Source organism: Apis laboriosa, unplaced genomic scaffold, assembly GCF_014066325.1.
Source record: "Apis laboriosa isolate Shangri-la unplaced genomic scaffold, ASM1406632v1 scaffold18_cov149, whole genome shotgun sequence".
Taxonomy (NCBI): domain Eukaryota; kingdom Metazoa; phylum Arthropoda; class Insecta; order Hymenoptera; family Apidae; genus Apis; species Apis laboriosa.
In genome coordinates, this window is record NW_025222233.1 from 99325 (window position 1) to 122047 (window position 22723).

Here is a 22723-nt window from a genome sequence, read left to right on the forward strand (position 1 = left end):
CCAACAGAGTCACGAGACGCGGTTATCGATCTACGGGACTCGAAAAAAACTGCAACAAAAAGCCGGTCGTGACGACATTACGGAGACGGATGTTTAACCAAGTTTAGAATGATTGTGACAATACATAGAGGCGAGGATTCTCACCGTTTATAGCGTCGTTAAACGTCGAAACAAGAATGGTGGTTGAGTTCAGAGGATTCTAATGGAACTTATATCGTAAAACCGGACGTCCATTCGACGCTCGAGAAGGGATACCGCTTAAGAGGTGACTGACTAGTGTGCTAATATTGCGTATACATATGTAATATAAAATTAGCAGTGGTGGTAGTAATAATAGCAGTAGTAGTAGTAATAGTATCAAATAGGTTTTCCATCCACAAACCTTATAACAAACGGCATAATAATAATAATAATTATTATTATTATTATTATATTCTATTATTCGCAAATATGTACAATGAAATCGCATTTCATAGAATCCCTCCTCCTTCCTCTCCCGTTTAGTAACCGAATACTAAACGAATAGTCGTTTGTAAAAAAAACTGTACGTGTATATGTATATATATGCATGTATTATATATGTATGTGCGCGTGTATACTCTCTTCGTTCAACAAGAAGAAGAAGAAGATAGAGAGAGTCAATCCAGCAGTTTATCAGGCGCGCAAGAAAAATTTGTGAACACAAACTCGGATAATCGATGTCAAAACACAACAACGAGAAGAAGAAGAAGAAGAAGAAGAAGAAGAAGAAGAAGAAGAAGAAAAAGAAACTAATAATAATAAATCGTCATAAAAATTCGATCAAGAGTATCGATAATTCGTTGTGTCAACATTCTTTTTTTTTTCTTTTTTTTTTCTTTTTTTTTTCTTTTCTTTAGGAACACTGGCGGCAACACGCTCGATCAATCTTACCGACAATCAAATTCGACGCGAATCCTTCACGCTCGTCGAACGCAACTCTTTTTCTTCATTTTTTATATATATATATATTTTTTTTTAATCTTCTTTCACCTTTCTTCCTCCCTCTCCTCCTTTCGAATTTCCCATCCGTCGGCCAGATCCATCGTTTTCCTCCCTCGAGGGAGGGGGGAGGGGCGATCTCAAGGCGTCTTGACTAGATTCTCACCGTTCGACGTTCTCGTGATGAGTATAGGCGTCTTTGGCACGCTGTCAGGATTCTCTTGGACCGTGATCTTCACTCTCTGGGCGCCAGGGCTCAACGGAGGTTGTTGCTGTTGCACGCGATCCTCCACGGCGTCCTCTCTCGACGACGTGTTTCCATCCACCGAGTCCCTTCCGCTCCTCCTCCCCCTCGAAGGAGACCTCGACTTCGCCCGAGGCGGCTCGGAAACGGAGTTCCTCTTCGATATATCAGCCGCTATCCGGCAATCGTTCGAAACCTTGATCTCGTCGTGATCGAAGGTCTGATCGGTCTGGTCGACGACTAGGGGGGCGCTCTCCACGTTCCCGTTCGAGGCAACCTTCGCCTGCGCCCCCGCGTTCGCCGTCTCCAGCAACGCTTTCTGCATGTCCTTCAACTCGGTCCCGTTCTCCACGTCCCCCCTCTTCCTCCTCCTCCTGCAGAAGCCCCCCTTGTACGCTGCGAACCCGATCAAAGTGGCGAGAATCGCCAAAAGGGCGGCGAGCACCACGTACGAGCCCATCCCTTTCTTCGATTGCCTGGTAGGCGAGGCCAACTCGTCCCCCTCCCCCTCCTCGATCCTCACGTTCCCCGATTTGCTCGAGTCGTCGACGAACTTGACGCCCGGGACGAGGATGATCTCCGTGGTGATGGAGTTGGCGGTGGTCGTTGTGGTGGTGGTGGTGGTGGTGGTGGTGATGGCGCTCGTGGTGCTCGTCGACGCTTTATCCTCCTCCTCCTCCTCCTCCTCCTCCCCCCCCTCCTCCTCCTCTTCCGCTTGTTTCTCCCCCTTGCTCGGCGTCGCGTAGATGAACTGCTCCTCCTCCAGATCGGGATCCCCTTTCGTCGTGATCTCCTCCGTCGTCCCCCAAAACATGTTGTACAGGCCGTCGAACAACGAGAACCCCCCCTCCTCCTCCTTCCCCCTCGACGGGTCGATCGAAGTCGCCCCGATTCCCGAACCCTCCACCCCCGAGCCCTCCTCCCCCTCCTCCTCGTCCACGGTGCCCGAACCCTCGGTTGGATAGAACAGGCCGTCCTCGTGTATCTTCTCGCTGGTGAAGCTGGTCCTCGACGACGCCCCCCCCTCCATCCCCCTCGCTACGCTCGCCCCCTCGGTCGAGGACTCCCCCAGGAAGGTGGAAGGGGGCTCCACCTCCTCGAAAAACGGGGTGGAGACGGGGGGCGGGGGCTCGTCGATCTCGCGGAACGGAGTCTCGCTCTCAGCTCGGATCGTGGTCTCCGCGATCTCCGTGCTCCCCCCCTCCTCCTCCTCCTCCTCCTTCTCCTCCTCGTCGTAGCGTTTGCCGGAAGAATCGCCGGAGCTGTCGTAGAAACTTTCGTCGGCCTGGTCGTTCTGCATCCCGAGGAGATCCTGCTCCTCGAATCGGCAAACGATCGCAGCGTCCAATTTGCCGAGGGGGATCCCCCTCGAGTTGGCAGGGGAGGCGCACACCACGTTCCCCCCGAATTTCACCCCCCTGCTCGCCAACAGGTCCCTGGCGCCGAGGGTGGCGCAGTCGCAACGAAGGGGGTTGCCCTGGAGGTCGAGGTGTTTCAGGAGCTTGAGCCGGGCAAGTTCGGGGGGCAGGTGTCGAAGACGATTTCCACGAAGCGAGAGGGTGTGCAATCGGTCGAGCCCGTCCATGGAGCCCGTTTCGATGTCGTGGATACGATTCTCGGCGAGGTTCAAGCTCCTCAGGTTGGACAGTGGCAGAAAGGCGCCCGCCTCTATCCTTTCGAGGGAGCCGGCCGACAGGTCGAGGTGGCGGAGGCCGGTGAAATTGACGAAGACCGTGGACGGGCGGAGGATCGGCTCCCTCACGTGGGCCTTGAGCGGCTCGAGATCGTACGTTTCGATGTATTTGATGTCCTCCAGGGCCTGGCAACGTGCCCTCGTTCCGTTCTCCAACACGCACAAACCGTCGCACGTACCCGCGCGAGCCGAGATGATCAACAGCAATGGGAGCACCGTGGTTAACATTTTTCTCTCTCTGATCCGATTCCCACCTGTCGAAAGAGAAAGGAAGATATGATATGACATTCGATCGGATCGGATATTCCATAATTTCTGTTTTTTCAAGAAGTTGGATTAAGTTGAAAAATGATTTTGTTTGAAAAACGATTTGATTAACGAATCTTTTGTATTCTTATGTAATGTTTTTATGTATGTGTAATGAAAAGGAAATTTGTCGAATGTCGAAGTATTGTTGCGTGATATTTTGCATCCTCGGTTCGTCGGGGCAAGTATCGCGATAAAATGTGTTTCATAAAGTGTTCTCACATTCATTTCTATTTCTTCTTATACTATATCTCTATTTTCCTTCTCTCCTCCATCGTCGATTTCTTAACGAATAAAAATAATTTCGTTATTCTATAACGAATGATCAAACTCATCTTCGCTCGATCTAATATCATTACCGTATTCCGTATGCTTACGAAACTCGAAAACTTTGAAAATAATATTTCTAGTATATTTCGATTTGCGATCACGGTTTAATTTGAGATAAAGAAAATCTAATTATTCGATAGTATATTATACCACGCTTTGCAAGATTACACGTAAAGAGTTTAGGAATTCGTGAAGCGATATTTTAAAAAAATAAAACGTAAATAAATATTGTCGAATTACCGCATCGAACCGACTGGTGGCAAAGAGTTACCATTCGAGCGCATAGGGTTAAAATAATTCCCTATTTTTCCCTACGATTCCCCAGAATTCTCAACTTGCTTGAGAGAATAAAATTCGGCGGATAGAGGGAGCGAAGAATCGGAAGACAGATGGCGATCCTGTCGATCGGGCAGTTATTGGTCGGCGGAATCGGGCGGACATGTTTGAGGTTATCTCGTGGTCGTGTTTTTTTTTATTAATTCGTATTTGCATCGATGCGGACGAAACAAGGGCGAACAATGGTGTCAATTATCCGAATTATTGCCTTGAAAAACAAAGGGCGTTTGATTCGACCGGTTTCAAGGCGTACAAAGAACTCATGGTGTGCAAGCTGCCTTCATCTCCTTCCATAGGATAACTAGGTGATTACGATCGAGAGAAAAAAGAGGGTTTCAGTGCTTGCGCGTTTCTCCGTGAAAGCTTCGAACGACGACGAATGACAAGGTTTCCTTCAAGAGAGCGTGAATATATAGAAATCGTCGAACGAATGGCGTCACGTCCGCGCGAATAATATGCAAATACAAATGTAAATAACGACGAAAGTAATGTGGTCTCGTCGTCGGCTAGTCTACTAGAATCTAGAGGCTAGATAGAGACATCGATTTACGTGATTGGTATTCTACGTGGGATTAAAAGAAAGCGTGTCTTTAATTTTTTTTGCATTAATGATTTTCTTATATTTATAATCTTTATATTATACGAGATATTTAAATATTCGTTTGTGCAAGATTATCGATATATTTCACGAGAATGTATATATATATATATATATATACGTCATAGGGATTTCCTGTTCTACGAGAGAAAAAATATTGAACTTGTGATTCGTTTCTTTTAATAATCTTCAATATGGAATAGTTGTGCATGGATTTATCCTTCGATTTTTCGTGGAATTAAATAAAAAAAAAAATCGATGTAGATATAGATTTAGAATGGATGAGTAATAATGCAAATATTAGGTCGAAAGAGAGAGTTGAAGCACTCTCGAGAATTATTTTTTGCAAATATTATACAATTACTTAACAAAATGGAAATTAAACGATCGATTTGTGATTCCCATTTCTTGAAAAAATATCATTCTCAATATCGATATCCCTTCGGAATTTATTTACTCGTTCGTTTGCGACAAATATAAACCAAAATTTAATAGTTGAAATTATTTCGATAATTGATTCCTCGAAACGTAATAATAACGCCAAACGAGATTATAAAAAATGTTGTTCTAGTTGTTTTAATAAAAATAAATATTTAAAAATAACTCTATCAAATTCGCATTTTTGCACATCGTAATATCTAAACAGAAGATATTTCCAAAACATCAAAAAATATTTATATTTTTTATATATGTTTAATATTATGAATTTTATATCCTTGAATTAAGTTAATATATCATTGAATTATAGAATTGAATTATTTATATTAATAGTTTTAGGATATGGAGTCTACTCAATTTTATTTGCAGGTTGAATTTCAAATTGTAATTATGCAATTATTCAACGATTAGTATCGACAATAATTTCATTCATAATTTACTTTTTTTAGACTAATATTATTAATCGAATGTTTTTACTTTTTCTAGAATTTAACGATTATCGAAATAATATTAAATTTGTAATTTTGGTTTTATATCCAATGTTCTTTATAAGAATATCAATTGGATTAAATCGAACACCGTTTGAGGTTAGGAATCTAAATTAATTTTTGGATTTATTTATATTTATTTAATATTACACTTATAAGATTTAATTTTAAATTCAATATTTTTCGGATCTAAGCGTTTCGATTCAATCACATTTACTTTAATTTATCTATTTTATTGTTCGTTCAATTATTCGAGCGCGAGAAATTTTACCTCGAATTCGATATGATAAATTAATGATACGTACTTTGAACCGAAATATTAATATATTAGTAATTTATGTAATTAATATTTGTATTATTATATTACACACGTATACACGAACAAAGAAATTTTTAACAAGGAAATATTAATGATATTAATGACATCAATCGCGTAAAAATTTGCTCGACGAGCGATCGATCTAAAGTCCAACCAACAACGTGTATCGCTTGCGATTATCATACTTCTCACAATTTATATGCCTAACTAGAAACAGACACGACTTGTTGATAGAACTTAAGCAGCCACGTAGCGCGCAAAGCTGTCTCGGTTTTGTTATCGCGTGGGTGGAGATAGGTCATGGCTAATAACGGATTTTCCAATTGACGAGCATGAATATTTCTTTTCAGGTAATTTTTTTATTAATTTTAATTTTCACGTTTAACAGGAATAAGACTTACTGTTTTAATTTCGATCAGATAGTTTAACCTCGGCAACGCCGCAGTTTTGACAGCATCTGAAAAGGGATTAAAAGAGATATGTATATATAAATAATATTGAATTATTGAATGTATAAAGATATTATATTAATATATGAGATGAATATTCATCGTACAACGTATAATAATAAGCCTATTAAACTTTTTTAATCGGAAGATATTGACGAAACATCGAATTTTCATTCTCGATGAAAAAAAATATATTACGATTTTGATGAAATAATTCAAAAATTAAACGCTGTGGTTCGGATGGATTCCTCTTCGATGACGTAACATCTTTACGCGAAAACGTAGAAAAAAAAAAATATATTCGTTTTCCCAAGCGGACGAACGATGAATAATGGAAAAGAGCAAGCTTCCTCGCGATTCTTGTGAAAATTGAAATATCAAAAAAGGAAAAAAAATAAAAAGTGATTCGCGAAGGGGAATCGCTTCGAAACGCGTGATATAAAATATGGGTATATGATAAAAGATTATTTTACATTATATTCGAAAAATGTACATACATTATAGAAGAATATTTATATTGATTTTTTTTTTATAATATATAAGATCAATTTTAAATTTAATATTTTTTTGAATCTAAGCGTTTTGATCAATTATATTTATTTTAATTTATTTATTTTAATTTTATTATTAATTATTTATTTTAATTTATATTTTATATATTTATTATAATTTATTTTATTATTCGTTCAATTATTCGAACTCGGGCAATTTTATCTCGAATTCAATGATATGCGTGTTGAACTGAAATATTATATATATTGGTAATAATTTATGTAATATATTTATATTGTTATACGCGAAATTTGCTCGACGAGTGATATATAATATATGTACATTATAATAAGTAATGTTAGTGATATCAATAGCTATAAAAATTTGCTCGAGTAATATATATATATATATACGATTATAGCCGACAAGGTAGGTTTCTCTTAATGTTTGGTAATGTTCTCGCATACTTTCATATATTTCTCAATTCTTGCTTTCTTACGCACGACACGGCATGTCTCTCGGCAAACATTCACAATTTTCTTCGAGTTCAAAGAGCAAACGTTATTACGCTCGAAGCCGTGCGTGTATATACGTACACAACAACAATTACACGTTACGATTTCTCATTAATCTACGTAAAATGCAATTTTTTTTTTCATTTTTTTTTTAAAAGAAAAACGTTCCAATCCAGTTTTTAAGATTTATTTATCGACAGAGCCAGTTGCAATGGCAGAATAATAATTTATTCGAAATTTATATATTCCTTCCTTATTCTTTTTTTTTAATTATTTATGCAAACAATCACGATACAAACAAGCGCGAATGTTCACGATCGTGCAAATTTCCATTATCCACCGATAAGAAATTGTTTATCGGAGACGTTCGCGTATAATTGTCGTACGAGTCATGAATAATAAATCGTAAAATAATTACACCTTTTTTTTTTTCACTTTGGATCAAACTCCGTGGAAAATTATTTTCTCGTGTATCGTATAATGTCACATTCCCTTTAATTAGTTATAAAACTAAATAGATATTTAAGATGATGTCCAATGCGACCCAATATCTATAGAATTTCGCGATTTACAGAGACACGCGAGGGACGGAAGACGAAAGCAACGTCGTTTAAGTTCGAGCTTCAAGGTCGTTCGTCTCGTTCGCACTATACGAAGTTGGCCCAAATAATCTATTGGATCCAAGGAAAGATACAAACGTTACTTGGCCACGATAAAGAAGGGAAAAAAATTATTTAACGAGCATCGTCTTAATCTTCGACGACATTTTTCTTTGACCAATGTAACAACGGAACGACACCCGTTTCGATCGTTTGGAAATTTTATTAGCGCAAAGAAAGAAAATCAAACAGTTTTTGGAAAGTATCCCTCAAATATTACTAATTAAACAATTCTTTATTTATTTTATATATTTTATATATATATATATATTTCTAATTATTTATTCATCATAATTTTCATTTTTAATTAAATTTAAAAAAAAATGAAATTAATAAACTTATTTCAAATATTTGATCCCTCGTTCCGTACAATTATTTACCATTTAAATATTGATTATTCGTATCTCTTCCTTATTATTATTATTATTATTATTATTATTTTACCAAGAACTTTTTTCACGTAAAATTCAATCACGCGAATCTTCTTCAAATCTTCTTCAAATCGTGGTTACGAATTTAAAAAAGAAAAAATTATTAAATTAAAAATCATTGATATCTATTCAAATTCACGGATACGAAGTGTGGCGAATCGAATATCCCGCACGTTTGAAGAAAGGATTGAGATGAAAGGATTCGGGGTGAAGCGACAATGGGGTTTACTGTACGGATGACCAGGAAATTGGAAGTCGTGACGAACGGCTGGCAACGAGCGCTACACACCCGCTTTGGTCACGGCTCGACTTTTCTTTTTTTGCCGGTTGCAGCGGCTGCTAACGGTACATTCACGGCCTCGTGGTCCAGTTCACCACGTGTTTCTAGATACGGAGGAGGGGGAAAGGAGAGGCGAGGCGAGGCGAGGCAATTCCAGAAGCCGATTCACGAGGTCGTGCACCTTTCGATACGGGGAAGGAACGAAAGTGTCGGATTCGCGGATCCCGCTGCGAGCTTCCTCCTTCGTTCGAAATCGAGAATCGAAGAAGGCGACGATGACTCAACCCTCCCCCCTCCTTTTTTTTCCCTCTCCTCTCCTCTCATCACCGATCATCGATAATCATCCCGTCTCTCGCGCCAATGGTGAATCATTCAACGATGATCTCGATGATCTCAACGAACGAAGTGTGAATATGTTAATCCCTGCGAGGACGAGTTTGTGTGTGTGTGTGTGCGCGCGCGCGCGCGATAATTTCGAAACTTGACGAAATTTCGTCTAAAACTTTATGCAATTATTCGTGTAATTTGTTTTGATTTTGTTTGACGTACATGCATTTTTATCAAGAAAATTGCAAACAGGAGGGGAAAAAAAAAAAAACAAATTGAAAGAATTAGTATCATTAAAAACGGGTGATCAATTAGTTTTCCTTAGTATTATAATTTTTTTCTCTAAATTATATATAATTATTAAATTGAATGTCATCGTGGACAGGAAGCAATCTTTTTCCTTTTTTTTTTTTTTTTTTTTTTTTACCAACAATTTAAATCGAACGCTTTACTCATTCTTCGGATAATTTGATAAATAGTGCTCAATGTATCTCTAAGATCGAGATTATAATCCGTATGAATTATAAAAATCGAATCGAAGAATCGAATCGAAATGTGTTTGAAACGCGTAATTAAAGAAAGTTGATGGGGAAGGAAGTAAGGATTGTTTCCTTCGTTGCGCCATTATTTCGCAAGATTTACACGTGGCCATGGTAAAGCCATCGCGATGGCATTAGAAGAGCAATTATTCGAACGTAATAGAATTAAAATTAGCAAAGGCGCAGCTGTATATAATTATCGCGCGGATATTGGGCGCAATCGTAGATTCAACATCTGCAATATCCATTTAAAGCGGCAGTTCTTAACCTGTGGTCCGCGGACCCCCCAAGGGGAGTCTGCCAAGTCCTCGAGACGAGCGAATGAGTTACTAGGAGAAAGCACGCAATATTTCTCGCTTTATTTATTCCCGATGTATATATATATATATACTATTTTTCTTCTATTTTATTTATCATCAGAATGAAATATTGTTGTCGATCTTTCGATAGAGTTTTCTAAAAAAGAAAAGAAATTGTTCATGGATCCGTATATGATAAATTCAAAAGATTAAAAAAAATTTTAAAATTCTTTTTTGAAGAATGGTGAGAAAAAGAATGCCAATTTTTCGATCGTGCAAAATAATCATTTCGAAGGAAAATCACTCGAATCCGTATTAAATTTAATTTATAATTTTAATTATTAATTTATTTATTTTTTTTATTTTTTATTATTAAAATTAATTATTAAATTATTAATTATTAAAATTATTTTATTTATTTTTAATTTTAATTATTAAATTTAAAAAAAAAATAAAAATTTCAACAATTCAATTCAAATATGTATATGTATTTCAGAGATGATGAGCAATTTTTTTTCGATTATGCGATATTCCAAAAAAAAAAAAAAAATTGTTAAAAATCGATCCACGATAAATTTAAAAGCTTAAGAGGCTGAACCGATTTAACGTCAAAATGTTTCGAGGATACGCTGGGATTCCGACACCTCGACGCGCAACGACGACGAGGACAAGGTAGTACGTACGCTCGAAGAAGGAAAAAAGGGAAGAGAAGTGGGAACAACCGAGGAAAAAGGAAAGCGGTGTACGAGGGAATGCGGGCTGGCAATAAGCAAGAAGGGGGAAAGAGACGGAAAGATGGAAAAAAGAGAGACGCAGGCCACACAGGGAGAGTGTCTCAACCACACAGGTATCGCGGTATCGATGGCAGCCGGTCGTGCGAAACGATTAGCAAACCGTAACGCACCAGAAATCAGCCTCGGGACCTATACGTCAGAACAGGTCAATCAACTCGATGTAATCGGAAATAACGAGCAATATTTGTTTTTCTAACGAGCTTCCCCTAGTTACGAGCCCGCCGCTTTCGATTAATCATCCGCAGTCGATAAAAATCCAGAAACTATGCAAGTGGAATATATCGTGCCAGATGAAAATTTTTAAATCGTTCTTTTAATGGTGGATATTCGATTTGAAAGTTAGTTTTGAATGTTAAAAAGTATTTAAAAATATTACGAAGATTTATAAAGAATATTATTAGAATGTTATCGACAGAGAATAATGAATAAAATATATTACAAAGGATATTATCGATGGAGAATAATCGACAAAGGATTTATTATAGGAATGTTATTATTGGATATGAAGAATATTAATATTTACAAAGAATTCTGAATGTTAAAAAGCACTGAGAAAAAAAAATATTTGAATTTAGATATTTTTTTCATAGAATCATTATGAAGAATGATGTTAACGTTTTTCAGATTTATTCATTAATTCATAACCTATCTCGATTAACTTTGATATTTTTTTCCCCCTAGTTTAATCAAAACAGAATGAAGCGTAGTTTATGATGTTAGTGACATTTTTTTTCTTTTGATTTTTTATAAAAGTAAAATATGTTGTAAAATTATGTTAATATAAAACGTAGATAAAGTAAATATGAAAAATTGATAAGAATAAAGTAGTCAGTTATTCAAATTGAAATGTTCTATATCGTTAATCGTATAATCGCGACAATTTCTCTATCGCAAGTTTAACAGTCATTGCATTTTATCCTTTTATAATTATATAAGAAGATAAGATACGAATCAAAAGAATTTTAGTTTCTCTTGATACATAATTGATTTATATAAAAAAAAATTTTATTTTAATATAACGAGTAGTCTAAAGAATTAATTATCAACTTCACAATTATCATTTAACTTTGATAAGTTATTTGTGATACAATAAAAAAATAATTTTATCATAACATAAACTGGTTTTCTATATATAATGTAACAACTAGACATGTAGAATGGCATTTAAATTATATATATTTTTTGTAATTTAAAAATTTATTCTTCATGATTATAACCATATGTACTTGAATATATTTGCATTAGAAGAATCAAAATGGTCAGTTACTTTTCTTATTGGCTGTTTAATAAAAGCAATTAAGAGCGATATATGGTTGTGACATATATTTCGTAGTGAAACAAAAGATTCGAATGGCTGTGCACATCATTCAACCGAGAATAAAGAGCGAACTCTAAATGTTCCAAATGGTTCTTCTTATACAGATAACAAATATGGAGAATTAAAAATGATTACAATTACTTTTGACTATTGAAACATAGTTTCTATTTTAAAATAATGATGATTCGATGATGCGTGTTGATCTTCTTAAGCCATAACATGACATGATGAAATTGAAATATAATAATAATAATAATTAATTATAATAGTATTAACTTTCTGGTTTCTTCTGGAATCCTCTATATTCACTCACTTTTCTAATTAATCCGTGATTACATTATGTAAGCATGTCAATGAATTCCCCACAATGATTGAGAGACTTCCTCTCTTTATTGTTCACTACGATTCTTGATCCAAGGTTTCAAAAATATATTAATTATTTCCATTTGAAAACACAAAGTCACTTATACAAGAAAAATAATATTTTTTTTAACGATTTTATCTTCTACTTTTAATTTATATGAGATATAATAATAACTTTTTATTTATATGAGAAAATAAATTAGTGTAATATAATTATATAAATTTAATTACTTATGCTTACAAATTAAAATAATGATAAGATTTATTAATGGCATTGAAAGCAAAGATATGAATCAGAATAATTTTTGTAATGGAATATAGGTCAACTCGATTTCCATATTACTTTAAGAGTTACAAGCTAGGGACAATGTCCTCAAAATCTAGCCTGTTATCCTTCTAGTGACGATTTAACTTTAAGATCGTCTTATGATTACATTCAATTAACCAGTCGACCTTAACATTCCCTATATATTTATTTATATAGCACGAATGTAAGAATACGTGTTTAGAATTTAATTTCTTTAAATATTTACATGTGAAAATAAAACTATGTATTTTTGTATAATATTTATGAATACTTTCATTCGAAACAAAAATAAATGACTCTAGTTATTTAGTGAAACAGCTATTATCGGTGTAATTTTTTATTTGAAAAAATTAGAAAATTTTATATTATGAATAAAAAAAGAAAAAAGTAAAAGATTGAAAGATTAAAAGATAAAATATTATAATAGAAAAAAATAGAAAGTAAGAAAAAATGATTTTTCATTTAAAAAATTTCTATCATGGATAATGAGAGAAAGTAGAAGAAATGGTTTTTCATTAAATTAAAATTAGTAAATTTATATTATAGATAAATAGAAAAAAATAAAAGTATGACTAGCTAATAACCATTGTTCCATCTAAATTGGTCGCAGGGTCAGTTGAATCACGGAAGCAGACATATCGCACCTCGTTACAACCGATTCACGTATAGTAGCAAAAAAGGTCGTTTAATGAAGTCAAATCGTGATACCACGTATATGATGCACTCACTTCATTCAACTTTCATCCGTGACCTGTACTTAACAGGAAGAGATCCGTTGATATGCAGACGGCTTGTCTCGTATGAAATCAGATCTGAAAATGTTATTATAACACCTCGATCGTTTTTCAGCTTGGTAATCGGCATACGTCTATCAAGAGATTATGTAAGAGATTCAATCTAATCAATTGAAAAATATGAAATTTAAATGAAAGACCTGTGAATAATAAAATTATTATGTTATTTTTATTAAATTATTGAATTAAAATTTTTCGAAGTTAATTCTTATTATTTAAAAATCGTAAAAATTTAAACGATATATATTTTATATCGTATTGATAGATGTTTCTTTTAATGAAAAAAAATTTTACATGATGTTTTCTCATTAATTCTATAATAAGCAAAAAATAAAAAATTAAACATAAATAAATATCAACTTACATTAAGTTTTTAAAAAGGAAGAAAAAAAAATGTAAGAATCGGTACAAGGAGTGTAAATCTTATCTTATCTTATCTAAAGCAATCTTCCAGAGTTAGTTATACGCGAATATATGGTTTCTAGTACGTAAGAAATATTCGAATAATCGAAAATTTCATATTTTAACTGTTTTATAAATATAACATTGATCCAAATGTTCCATCTATCCAATTTTGCAAAAAATTTTAAAATCTGTAATAAAATAAATTAATAATAGCAAATAAACAAAAAGCATACGATTTGTAAATATTTAAAGAATTCAAATAATATATTTTCAGAACGTTCAATATTTAAAATATACTGTGTATTAATAATTGAGTATATATATAAGAAATTCATTATCGAAAGTTAAATGATTTTATTACTCAAATATTCGTTTTAATCTCATATTATCTTATTTTCTTCAAAATATTATATTTTAAAAATATAATATTTATATAGTTTATGTATTTATATTATACATTATATTTTTTCAATATAATAGTTTCGTAATGAGATAATAAAATATTATATCTATCCAAAATTATAGTTTGCATATTTCGTTCAATTATTTTAACGAGAATCATATATCAATTATATTTAAATGTCAAAAAAAATTTCAAAACTGTCAAATCATTTTTCTTGATAATACTATATAAGTAGTCAATTATCATTTTCCGCTCGTCCAAAGTTAAATAATTGGATTATTGTTTCCGGTTTTCGATAAAAACTTCAAGATGTATCGGTATATTTTAGCATATCCCACGATATGTGAATTGTGCAACGTACCGTATCGTGTTATTACAGAATTTCACCGTATACAACTATATCTCGTCGTCCTCCATTGATTTCACATACCGCCAACCGCAAATGTAATGTGGACTGCACACGCACTGTCACTAACCGTTTCGAACAACTGAAAACACGAATACTATGAGAACCGAATGAAGAAAATGGACAATTGACCGATCGAAAATAAAATAAATATGCAGAGGTCATAGATCATTTCTATCGGCTTTGAAATATCAGCATTGTCGTCACCAATGTCTTTTCCTAGTTTATTATTATCACTAGATCATACACTAGTACACCGTAACTCTTTATTTTTTTATTTCTGACAATTTATTATTTCTTTGAGCGTTATAATAAATATGGATAAATATTAATAACGTATTTTTTTTTGTAATTGCTTTGATAATAGAGGTTATGTTTAAGTATTCATTATGCAAAAATCGCAATATTAAGCTAAATTAATTTTTTTTATTCTTCGGCACACGCAATAAGTATAATATTTATAACACAAGAACAAGTGTCTATTTTAATCATCAATAACTGTTGCTTTACAAGCTATTCCTAATAACACGATTCTCTTTACGACGCCATCAGAATTTTTAACAATCTTTATACCCATCTTATATACCTCTTACAACTTGTTTTTCACATCTTATTCTTCCTCCTTTTTCCTCTCGTTACCTTTCAATTTCCTATTTCGTTATTTTTCATCTTTCACGTGCCAGTTATTGCGTCAATGCTCTCCCGTTCGAAGGTACATAACCTTCGCGGAAGATTCATGCGTATATTACTTACTCGACACGTGCGTTAGGAGACGCGAGTGAGAGATTCATGAATTAACCAAGATGAGTAACAACGACCTCTCGCGGCTAATTGCCTCCATATTTCTGTATAGTTTGAAATGTTTAGGTCAACGTTGCCTTTCAAAGAACAGTATAACGGATAAGCGAGTTTGCGGTTTTGCAGGATCACATTTAATCATAGATTTTGTAATCAATATCGAAACGTGGTTTTCATAAAAATGATAACATTCGAGCGATTTCTACATCGATTATTTGTAAATCGAAATCGGATATAATTGTGGAGATATCTTAAATTTAATGCTTTATAGATAGAATATCGCTACATCGACATCAAAGGTATAGTTAAAATTAAATGAAATTAAATAAGTTAAATTAAGTTTTAATATACAATGCGATGTTTAATTACTAATAATCAAATTGATTTCATTTCATTTTGTGATGATTACATTTTGTGAAAATTTTGTTATAAAATTTCTTTATATATTTGGTATGAAAAGATTAGATTGTTCTCTAATTTTCTGCAGTTCCTGCTGTTTCGCATTAAATTAGCATATTTACATTTTTCTATCAATGCTCTTACGAATGATACTTTCTTTATAAGGATTGCTTACTTTGCATATAAAATCTAGCCATCAAATTTTTACAAAACAATATACATTCTTGTATAACTCTAACATTTAAATATTTATAACCTTATTTTATATGGAAAATATTCTCAATTTCACGAGAATGAGAATCAATATCCACAAAGAATTAATAATAAAGTATTAAAGTAAATATTTGGGTATCATAATCATTATTAATTTTTTAAATAATCATTTTTACTCAAATTTTTATTTGTTTTGATTACGCAACATAATAAAACATTTTTAATTAATATTAATTAATTATTAATATTAATTTATAAATGATATAAATGATTTCTCAATAAAAATGAATTTTTTTATTTTTTGTTTATTCGTTAAGTTAATTTGAGGTTAAGAACCAATTATTTTTTTTTAATTCAATAATAAATTCTATATATCAAATTCGATTTTCTTATTAATGACAAATATAGAATTTCTATTGTATTTCAATCGATGATCTCTTTAAAAATTCTAAATAAAGATTAAAAATATAAAGAATTTATGAAATATTTCAAAAAATTATTCACAATCTTATTTCTACTATTTCTACAGATGTTTCAGACACTTAACCTATATATGTATATACCTATATTAACTTATATTTTCTGTCATATAAATGATATTAAAAATTTCTACGATGCAAAAAAAAAAGAGATAAAATTGCGTTATTCTCTGTTTATCATATATAATAATGATAACACAGAATGATAAAAATAACGATAAGAAAAACATACATAAAATCTACAATCATTTGAAGAAAATTTTTAATTTATTTAAAACGTGATAATTACACGTAATGTCACTTATTGAAAGATACGTGTATTCTTTGGAAAATTTTCAATTTATCACCTGTCATTTTCAAATTAGTAATAATGCGTTACTTCGCATTTCATTAATTTTTAACTTGTACTGTGATCCTTTATTTTTTCGAAATCGAATAAAATCATAAGATTTTTAAATTCACTTTTTATAATTGTATAATCTGTTACGTTCTCAAAGAAAAAAAATATAAAATGAGGTAAAATATTATCTTAATCTTATCTCCTTGTGTTGCAATCAATGAATTATAAAATACATTATTTATATTATTTTAACAAGCTTATCAACATATAAGAATGAAAGAATTGTGCTACTTACATTACATTTTTTTTCTTAGAGAAGTAATGAAGATAAAAGTGACAAATAAGCGAACTATTATCATATATATTTAAATAATGACTTAGAATTGCAATAAAAATATATATAATAAAAAATTTTGATTTTTATTAAAAACTTTATTGTAACAATAATAATTTCTATTCTGATTAATGAAATCAGAATAAAAAGATCAGAATAAAATGTTTTTAAACTATTATTTCATAAAAATCTATAAATATATTCTCTACATATATTAATAATATATTAATAATAATAATATATTAATAAATATATTCTCTACATATTGTTAAATGTTTTCATCAACCAAGAAAACGAAACTTAAGAAATAACTAATAAAACTAGTTTAATTAATGCAAAGACATAAATGAAACAAGTCATAAAAAATAGCTTTAATGACGTCATTTGATTTTTTTGTAAATAGCTGGAAATTTATTATGAATATATTGAATACTCTGCTTTTTATCAATTGGACTTCGTATTGAAGTGTTGCATATTTGAATAATCGTAAAATCTTTTTTAAAATTCATTAAATAATTTTATTTTTACATTTTTCTTACATATATAACTATATAAAAATATCAATGAAACATTGGTAATTTGAATATGAATTATTTTTAATGCTTTTCTGTTTCTAGAAAAATCATCAAATCGCTGTATATTATCACTGATAATTGTAATTAAAATAGCAATTAATCGAGAAACTTATATATTTTGTAACATATAAAAAGATAAATAAAAAAATAGAAAAAAAAATATAGAAAAAGTATTACAAGTATGCTGAGTAAATATTCAAGCATATGATATTCTTTAATGCTTAGAATTTATGGCAACTGTAAAAAAAAAAAAGAAAAAATAATATAAGTTTACTGAGATGTAAATATTCAGGTATGTGATATTTTTTGATGCTTAAAATTCATGAGAATTAAAAATCATTTATCTTTTCAGATATTCATCAGTTATAAATTCTTAATTAATTTATCGAAGTTATAATAGAAATTGCACAGGAATACCAAAGATCGTAAATTCGTGAGTTTATAGCAAAGATAAGATATATAAAATCCACGTTTAATTAACAAAATTCTTTTAGACACACCTATGAAATAATGGCAAATTAAAAAATCTATTAACAAGTGTACACCGAGCATACTTGCTGTTACTAATTTAACATTTAGATGATTGTAGATTATATTTCTGTTACAATATTTAACAATCTATTATAAGCCAATTCACGCGTCACTTGTATGAATTTCTATTATATCAATCATCTCTTAATACCAGCAATCACTTCCAATCAGTATCATCTTAATTAAGTAATGGCAAATCGATGCTTTGAGACGATTGAACGTTACACTCCTAAAAAAATATTTATTATTTCACGTCTTCTTATTTCAAGGAAGAGTTCATATCTACGCTGAAAAAATATTTATCAAAAAAAAAAAAAAAAAAAAAAAGAAATAAGAATTGATCAAATATTTCTGATTCACATTATACACATATACACATATATAAAAATAGTTTCAAGACAAGTGAAATTATTTTTGCAACGAAAATATATCTTACGAAAAAGTGTTTTAAGAATAGAAAAATATTTTTCGAATCTTTTACATTAAATTTTTCCATTTATTTTTATTCATAGTGGTATAATTCCAATCGATAGAAAACAGAACTATGCTATAATTTCGTATTTTAAACTAGTTACTTGGTATAATCACACGATTATAGATTAAAGCCAATTAGAGAATATAAAAGTATAATCTTTAATTAATTGTAATTATAGACGTCTTTGATAAATTTTTTCTACCATTTCTTTTTCTTTTTTATATATGAAATAAATTTTTTAAAATTCGAAAATTCTGAATGAAGGAGTTTTATGTACATTACACTTGTGTATCTTGGATTCGTTATGCTCGATTGTGAGTAGATATAATACCTGTACGACCTTAAGTTCCTGTCGTGGCCTGGATAAGTATTGTGCAACATGTTAATCAAAAGCAGCATGTAATCGTGAACCTATTTACAAGAATATCCAACGTCATCGTGATCTTAAGAAAATTGAAGAGTTGTAGAGTTGATTTGTCCTTGAAATGGAACATTCGTATTTACAGTGGTGCTATTTACAGCCAAAATAACTCACTATGGAACAAAACCAATACGACGTTGGATGGCCTTTAAGAGATCTAATAATAAACTTCGTACATGCCTTAAAGAAATGACAATACTAATTTTCATGCAAACTTCAAGTTTCATTATATGGTATGAAATGGTATGAAAATGTTAAATTATTATCAACTTGAATTTTTGAATGAATGAATTTTTTAAAATATTTATTTATAAATATTATGCATTAAATTAAATTATCATTTAAAATAGATTTTTATTATTTCATATTAAAATTATTTACTATTAAAAAAATATTAATTATCTGATTACAGAATGCAAATCGATGATAATTTTTCAAAAATTACTCGCTTTCTAAATCAGAAATTTGGAAAGTATGTCTCGATAGTATGACTAATCGTGATTTACGTGCCGATCCAATCGCACAAACACGTATTGACCAATAATATCTCGTTTCACAGACGGAAAATATTTTCCATTCACGCGATAAAAATAAAATCAAAACGACAACTACTATTTATATGACAGAAGATGCAATGTTCCAATCAAAGGAAAACAGCGTTTTGATGGATAAATGTATTTGTCACACCTATCGCTATGTAAGTGACAAACGAACAATCAAAGAAGAAAAGTGATGAATGAATAAAGCAAGTAGTTGTAGGAGGTATGTCAACCAACTAACAGTCATCGTAACATTTTCGTTTACTATTGAATCTGTCGCTAAAATTTTTCTCTCTTTCCTCTCTTTCCTCATTCATATTACGAAGAATGAATAATTTTGTAAAATTGAACATGTTAAGTTAATAATATATACTTATTTACCAATTTAATTTTACGATAAGATGCAGATATATATTTTAAAAATAATAATTTACTATAGAAATTGAACTTTCAATATGGATATAATCGTAAAATATAATTATTAATCGTTAAATGTGAGGTTATATATGTTATTATGTTTCCTCAAATCGGTCAGTAAGTATCTATCCTCCAATTACTTCGAAATATTACTTGCTCACGATGAAACGTTATTACTGATAAAAAGTTTCAATTTTATTATCAATTCTTTTCCTATGTTACGATGCATTAACTTCTATCTATAAAACGTATTTATATATTATATTTTATATTAAATTAAACGTAATTCAATCAGTTTAAATTTTCATACAGATCAACTTAATTACTGCATTTCTGTTAAATTCATTTCAGAGACGAAGAAATATGCGATAACCTATTACCATTTATCATGAAAGAAAACAAAACCGTCTCTTGCACCCCATCGAGTGACCCTGCCTGTCTCGAGATCAGAGATTCTACTTGATTTCTAGGGATTTATTCAGATTTTTGTAAAAATATGGGTCGGCCATTAAATGCATCGGAAGTGGAATTTTAGAAGAGGAAGAAGAAGAAAAAAAAGAAGAGATACGCGATACGAGATAAGAATCAAATTACATTTACACAATTGAATATATAAATAGATTATTCGTTCGAGTTACAAAGAAAGTATAGTTAAGTATAAAATACATAAATGGCCATGTTACGTACCTACGTATTATCAAGAAACTAGATTTAGATCGACATCAAAATTGTTGTAGTTATCCTATTGTATCACGCGATAAGAAGCTTTCGTACTGATTAACGTTTTCCATTTCCTCTTAAAACGAAATTTCACAGCAATTCTTCGCAGAGGTTTATACAAAATTGATATACTACTATCATCAAAATCTAACCAGCCATCAATCAAATAATCAGCAAACAATTTATTAAAAAAAATTCTCAGATATTCCAAATTATTTGCACTGATTTCTTTCAAGATCTATCAATCATTAACAAAAGATAGAAAAATTTATTAAAAAAAAAAAAAAAAAAAAAGAAATTCTCAGTTCTGAATTATTCTGATTTCTTTCTTTTGAGATCTACATATATCCATCAACGAACGACACAAGCTTTATCAAAAAAAAAAAAAAAAAAAAAAAAAAAGAAACCTAATCCCAAATTAAAAAAAATAATTTAAAAAAATAATTTTAAAATCTTCGATTCACACAATCTTTTTCAATTTCTCGAAATTGTTTCCAGCCAGAAGCAAGATTTCTCAAGAGTGAAGGCCAGCTTCCCTAGAAGGCTGAGTGTGAAACCACGTGTTCTCTTACCTCCTAAATTCCGATCTTTCGTTATGGTATCCCAGTATCCTTGAAACGGCAAAAGTATCCTTGAACGGTTCACCAATGCACTCGAAAGTGGGATAGAAGGAGAGAACTGTCTCTGAGGAAATGTTATCGATACTTATGCATCGATAGAGAAGGCACAAGAGAGAAGGCGAAGGTGAACACTTGGAAAGGTCGTTCGATCGGTGGCAAGTTGAAAGAGTGGAGGTCAGTTGATCGAGTTGAAGACGCGCGCGAAGATGAATTCACGGCGAGGATCGAACGGACGTAAGATACGATCTATCGTAGCCTGAGGCCGAGTTAGGACTGTGGACTCTGACAGACCACGGGCGAGAGAACGTAGCCAGCGAGCAGGGCTGCCAACTCTGGCCTCGCTCTCTCGCGGACCCCACCACGCGATGCACACTCTTGGTAGCGATAGGTGTGCGCGATCTGTCTCGAAGGGAACCGGTGAAATCGTACCGAGGAACGCCGATCTCTTATGGTTTGTCCTTTAGAAACGTGTGTTGAAATGTTGAAATGATAAATAGGTGACCCCCTGCTGCTTTTTCTTTTCTTTTTTTTTTTTTTTCTTTCCTAGATTTTAAGTAGATTCAGTCGAAGATAATTTATTGGAAGTTGTAAAGATTATAAAAGTTTTTGAGATTTTTTTTAAGTGTGAAGGTAAATTTTAAGTAGAATTTATTAGATGTAGAATATATAGTTGCTCGGATACTTTGATCTTTGACGGTAGAATAAGATATTTAGAAATAAGAAATTTTAAATATTGAGTGTAGTTTTTTTTTTTTTAATAAGTTGAATAGGGAATAGTTTGTTGAAAGAATATGATTATCTTTGAGATCTTTTTTGTTTTTTAATGATGTGAATTTTAAATATTGAGTACATGTTCAAATTGTAAGTATTGAGTTTTTACAAATTTATCAATATGTTTAAAATAATTGAAAACAATTGAAAACAGCTTGATTAAAAGTTGTAACAAAGATGATTATCTTTGTATAGTTCATTGAAAATTCTTGAAATATATTGTTGATAATATAAGATTATATAAGGAATAAGTATATAAAGAATTTTAAATATTGAGTGCAGTTTTTGTATTTGAAATTTATCAATATATTGAAAAATTAATATAAATAATATAATTATTAATTAATATAAAATAATAAATTGAAACAAATAGTAGAAAATTTTCTATATGTGATGTTATAGATAATCATTGGAATAATCGATTGCCTGGGATAAATTTCATTATCTTTATTATTAATTCACGCTCATTCGTGAGATTGAATATAATTTTGATTAATATTATGATTATAATTTTGTTTCTTGTAAGTATCATATTTACATGAATTCACATATACTACTATAACTATATTATATAAAATTTAAACATCATTGAAAATAT

General features: G+C 31.7%; 1 protein-coding gene and 1 long non-coding RNA gene across 7 annotated transcripts; one reads left to right on the forward strand and one right to left on the reverse strand.

Moving 5' to 3' along the window:
* Positions 1-828: 828 nt before the first annotated feature.
* On the reverse strand, positions 829-21820 carry LOC122712048 (protein windpipe). Of its 6 annotated transcripts, XM_043931344.1 has the most exons (5): positions 14449-15003; positions 13644-13872; positions 13214-13419; positions 6114-6169; positions 829-3151 (listed from the first exon to the last, which is right to left on the reverse strand). In XM_043931344.1, exon 5 carries the CDS (start codon positions 3123-3125, stop codon positions 1101-1103), a length of 2025 nt encoding a protein of 674 aa, XP_043787279.1. In that variant the 5' UTR covers positions 3126-3151; positions 6114-6169; positions 13214-13419; positions 13644-13872; positions 14449-15003; the 3' UTR covers positions 829-1100. The 6 variants fall into 6 exon arrangements, with proteins under 6 accessions (XP_043787279.1, XP_043787281.1, XP_043787278.1 ...); XM_043931346.1 differs by lacking the exon at positions 13644-13872 and having other exon boundaries at positions 13214-13297; XM_043931343.1 differs by lacking the exons at positions 13214-13419; positions 13644-13872; positions 14449-15003 and adding an exon at positions 21307-21818.
* On the forward strand, positions 15346-18444 carry LOC122712049. Its single transcript, XR_006346246.1, has 3 exons — positions 15346-15590; positions 17674-17923; positions 17984-18444. It is a non-coding gene; the product is annotated as an uncharacterized LOC122712049 (long non-coding RNA).
* Positions 21821-22723: the final 903 nt, after the last annotated feature.

Excerpts from the sequence above, each read along its gene's own strand:
- LOC122712048 (XM_043931347.1), bottom strand. The coding sequence starts at position 3,125 with ATGTTAACCACGGTGCTCCCATTGCTGTTGATCATCTCGGCTCGCGCG.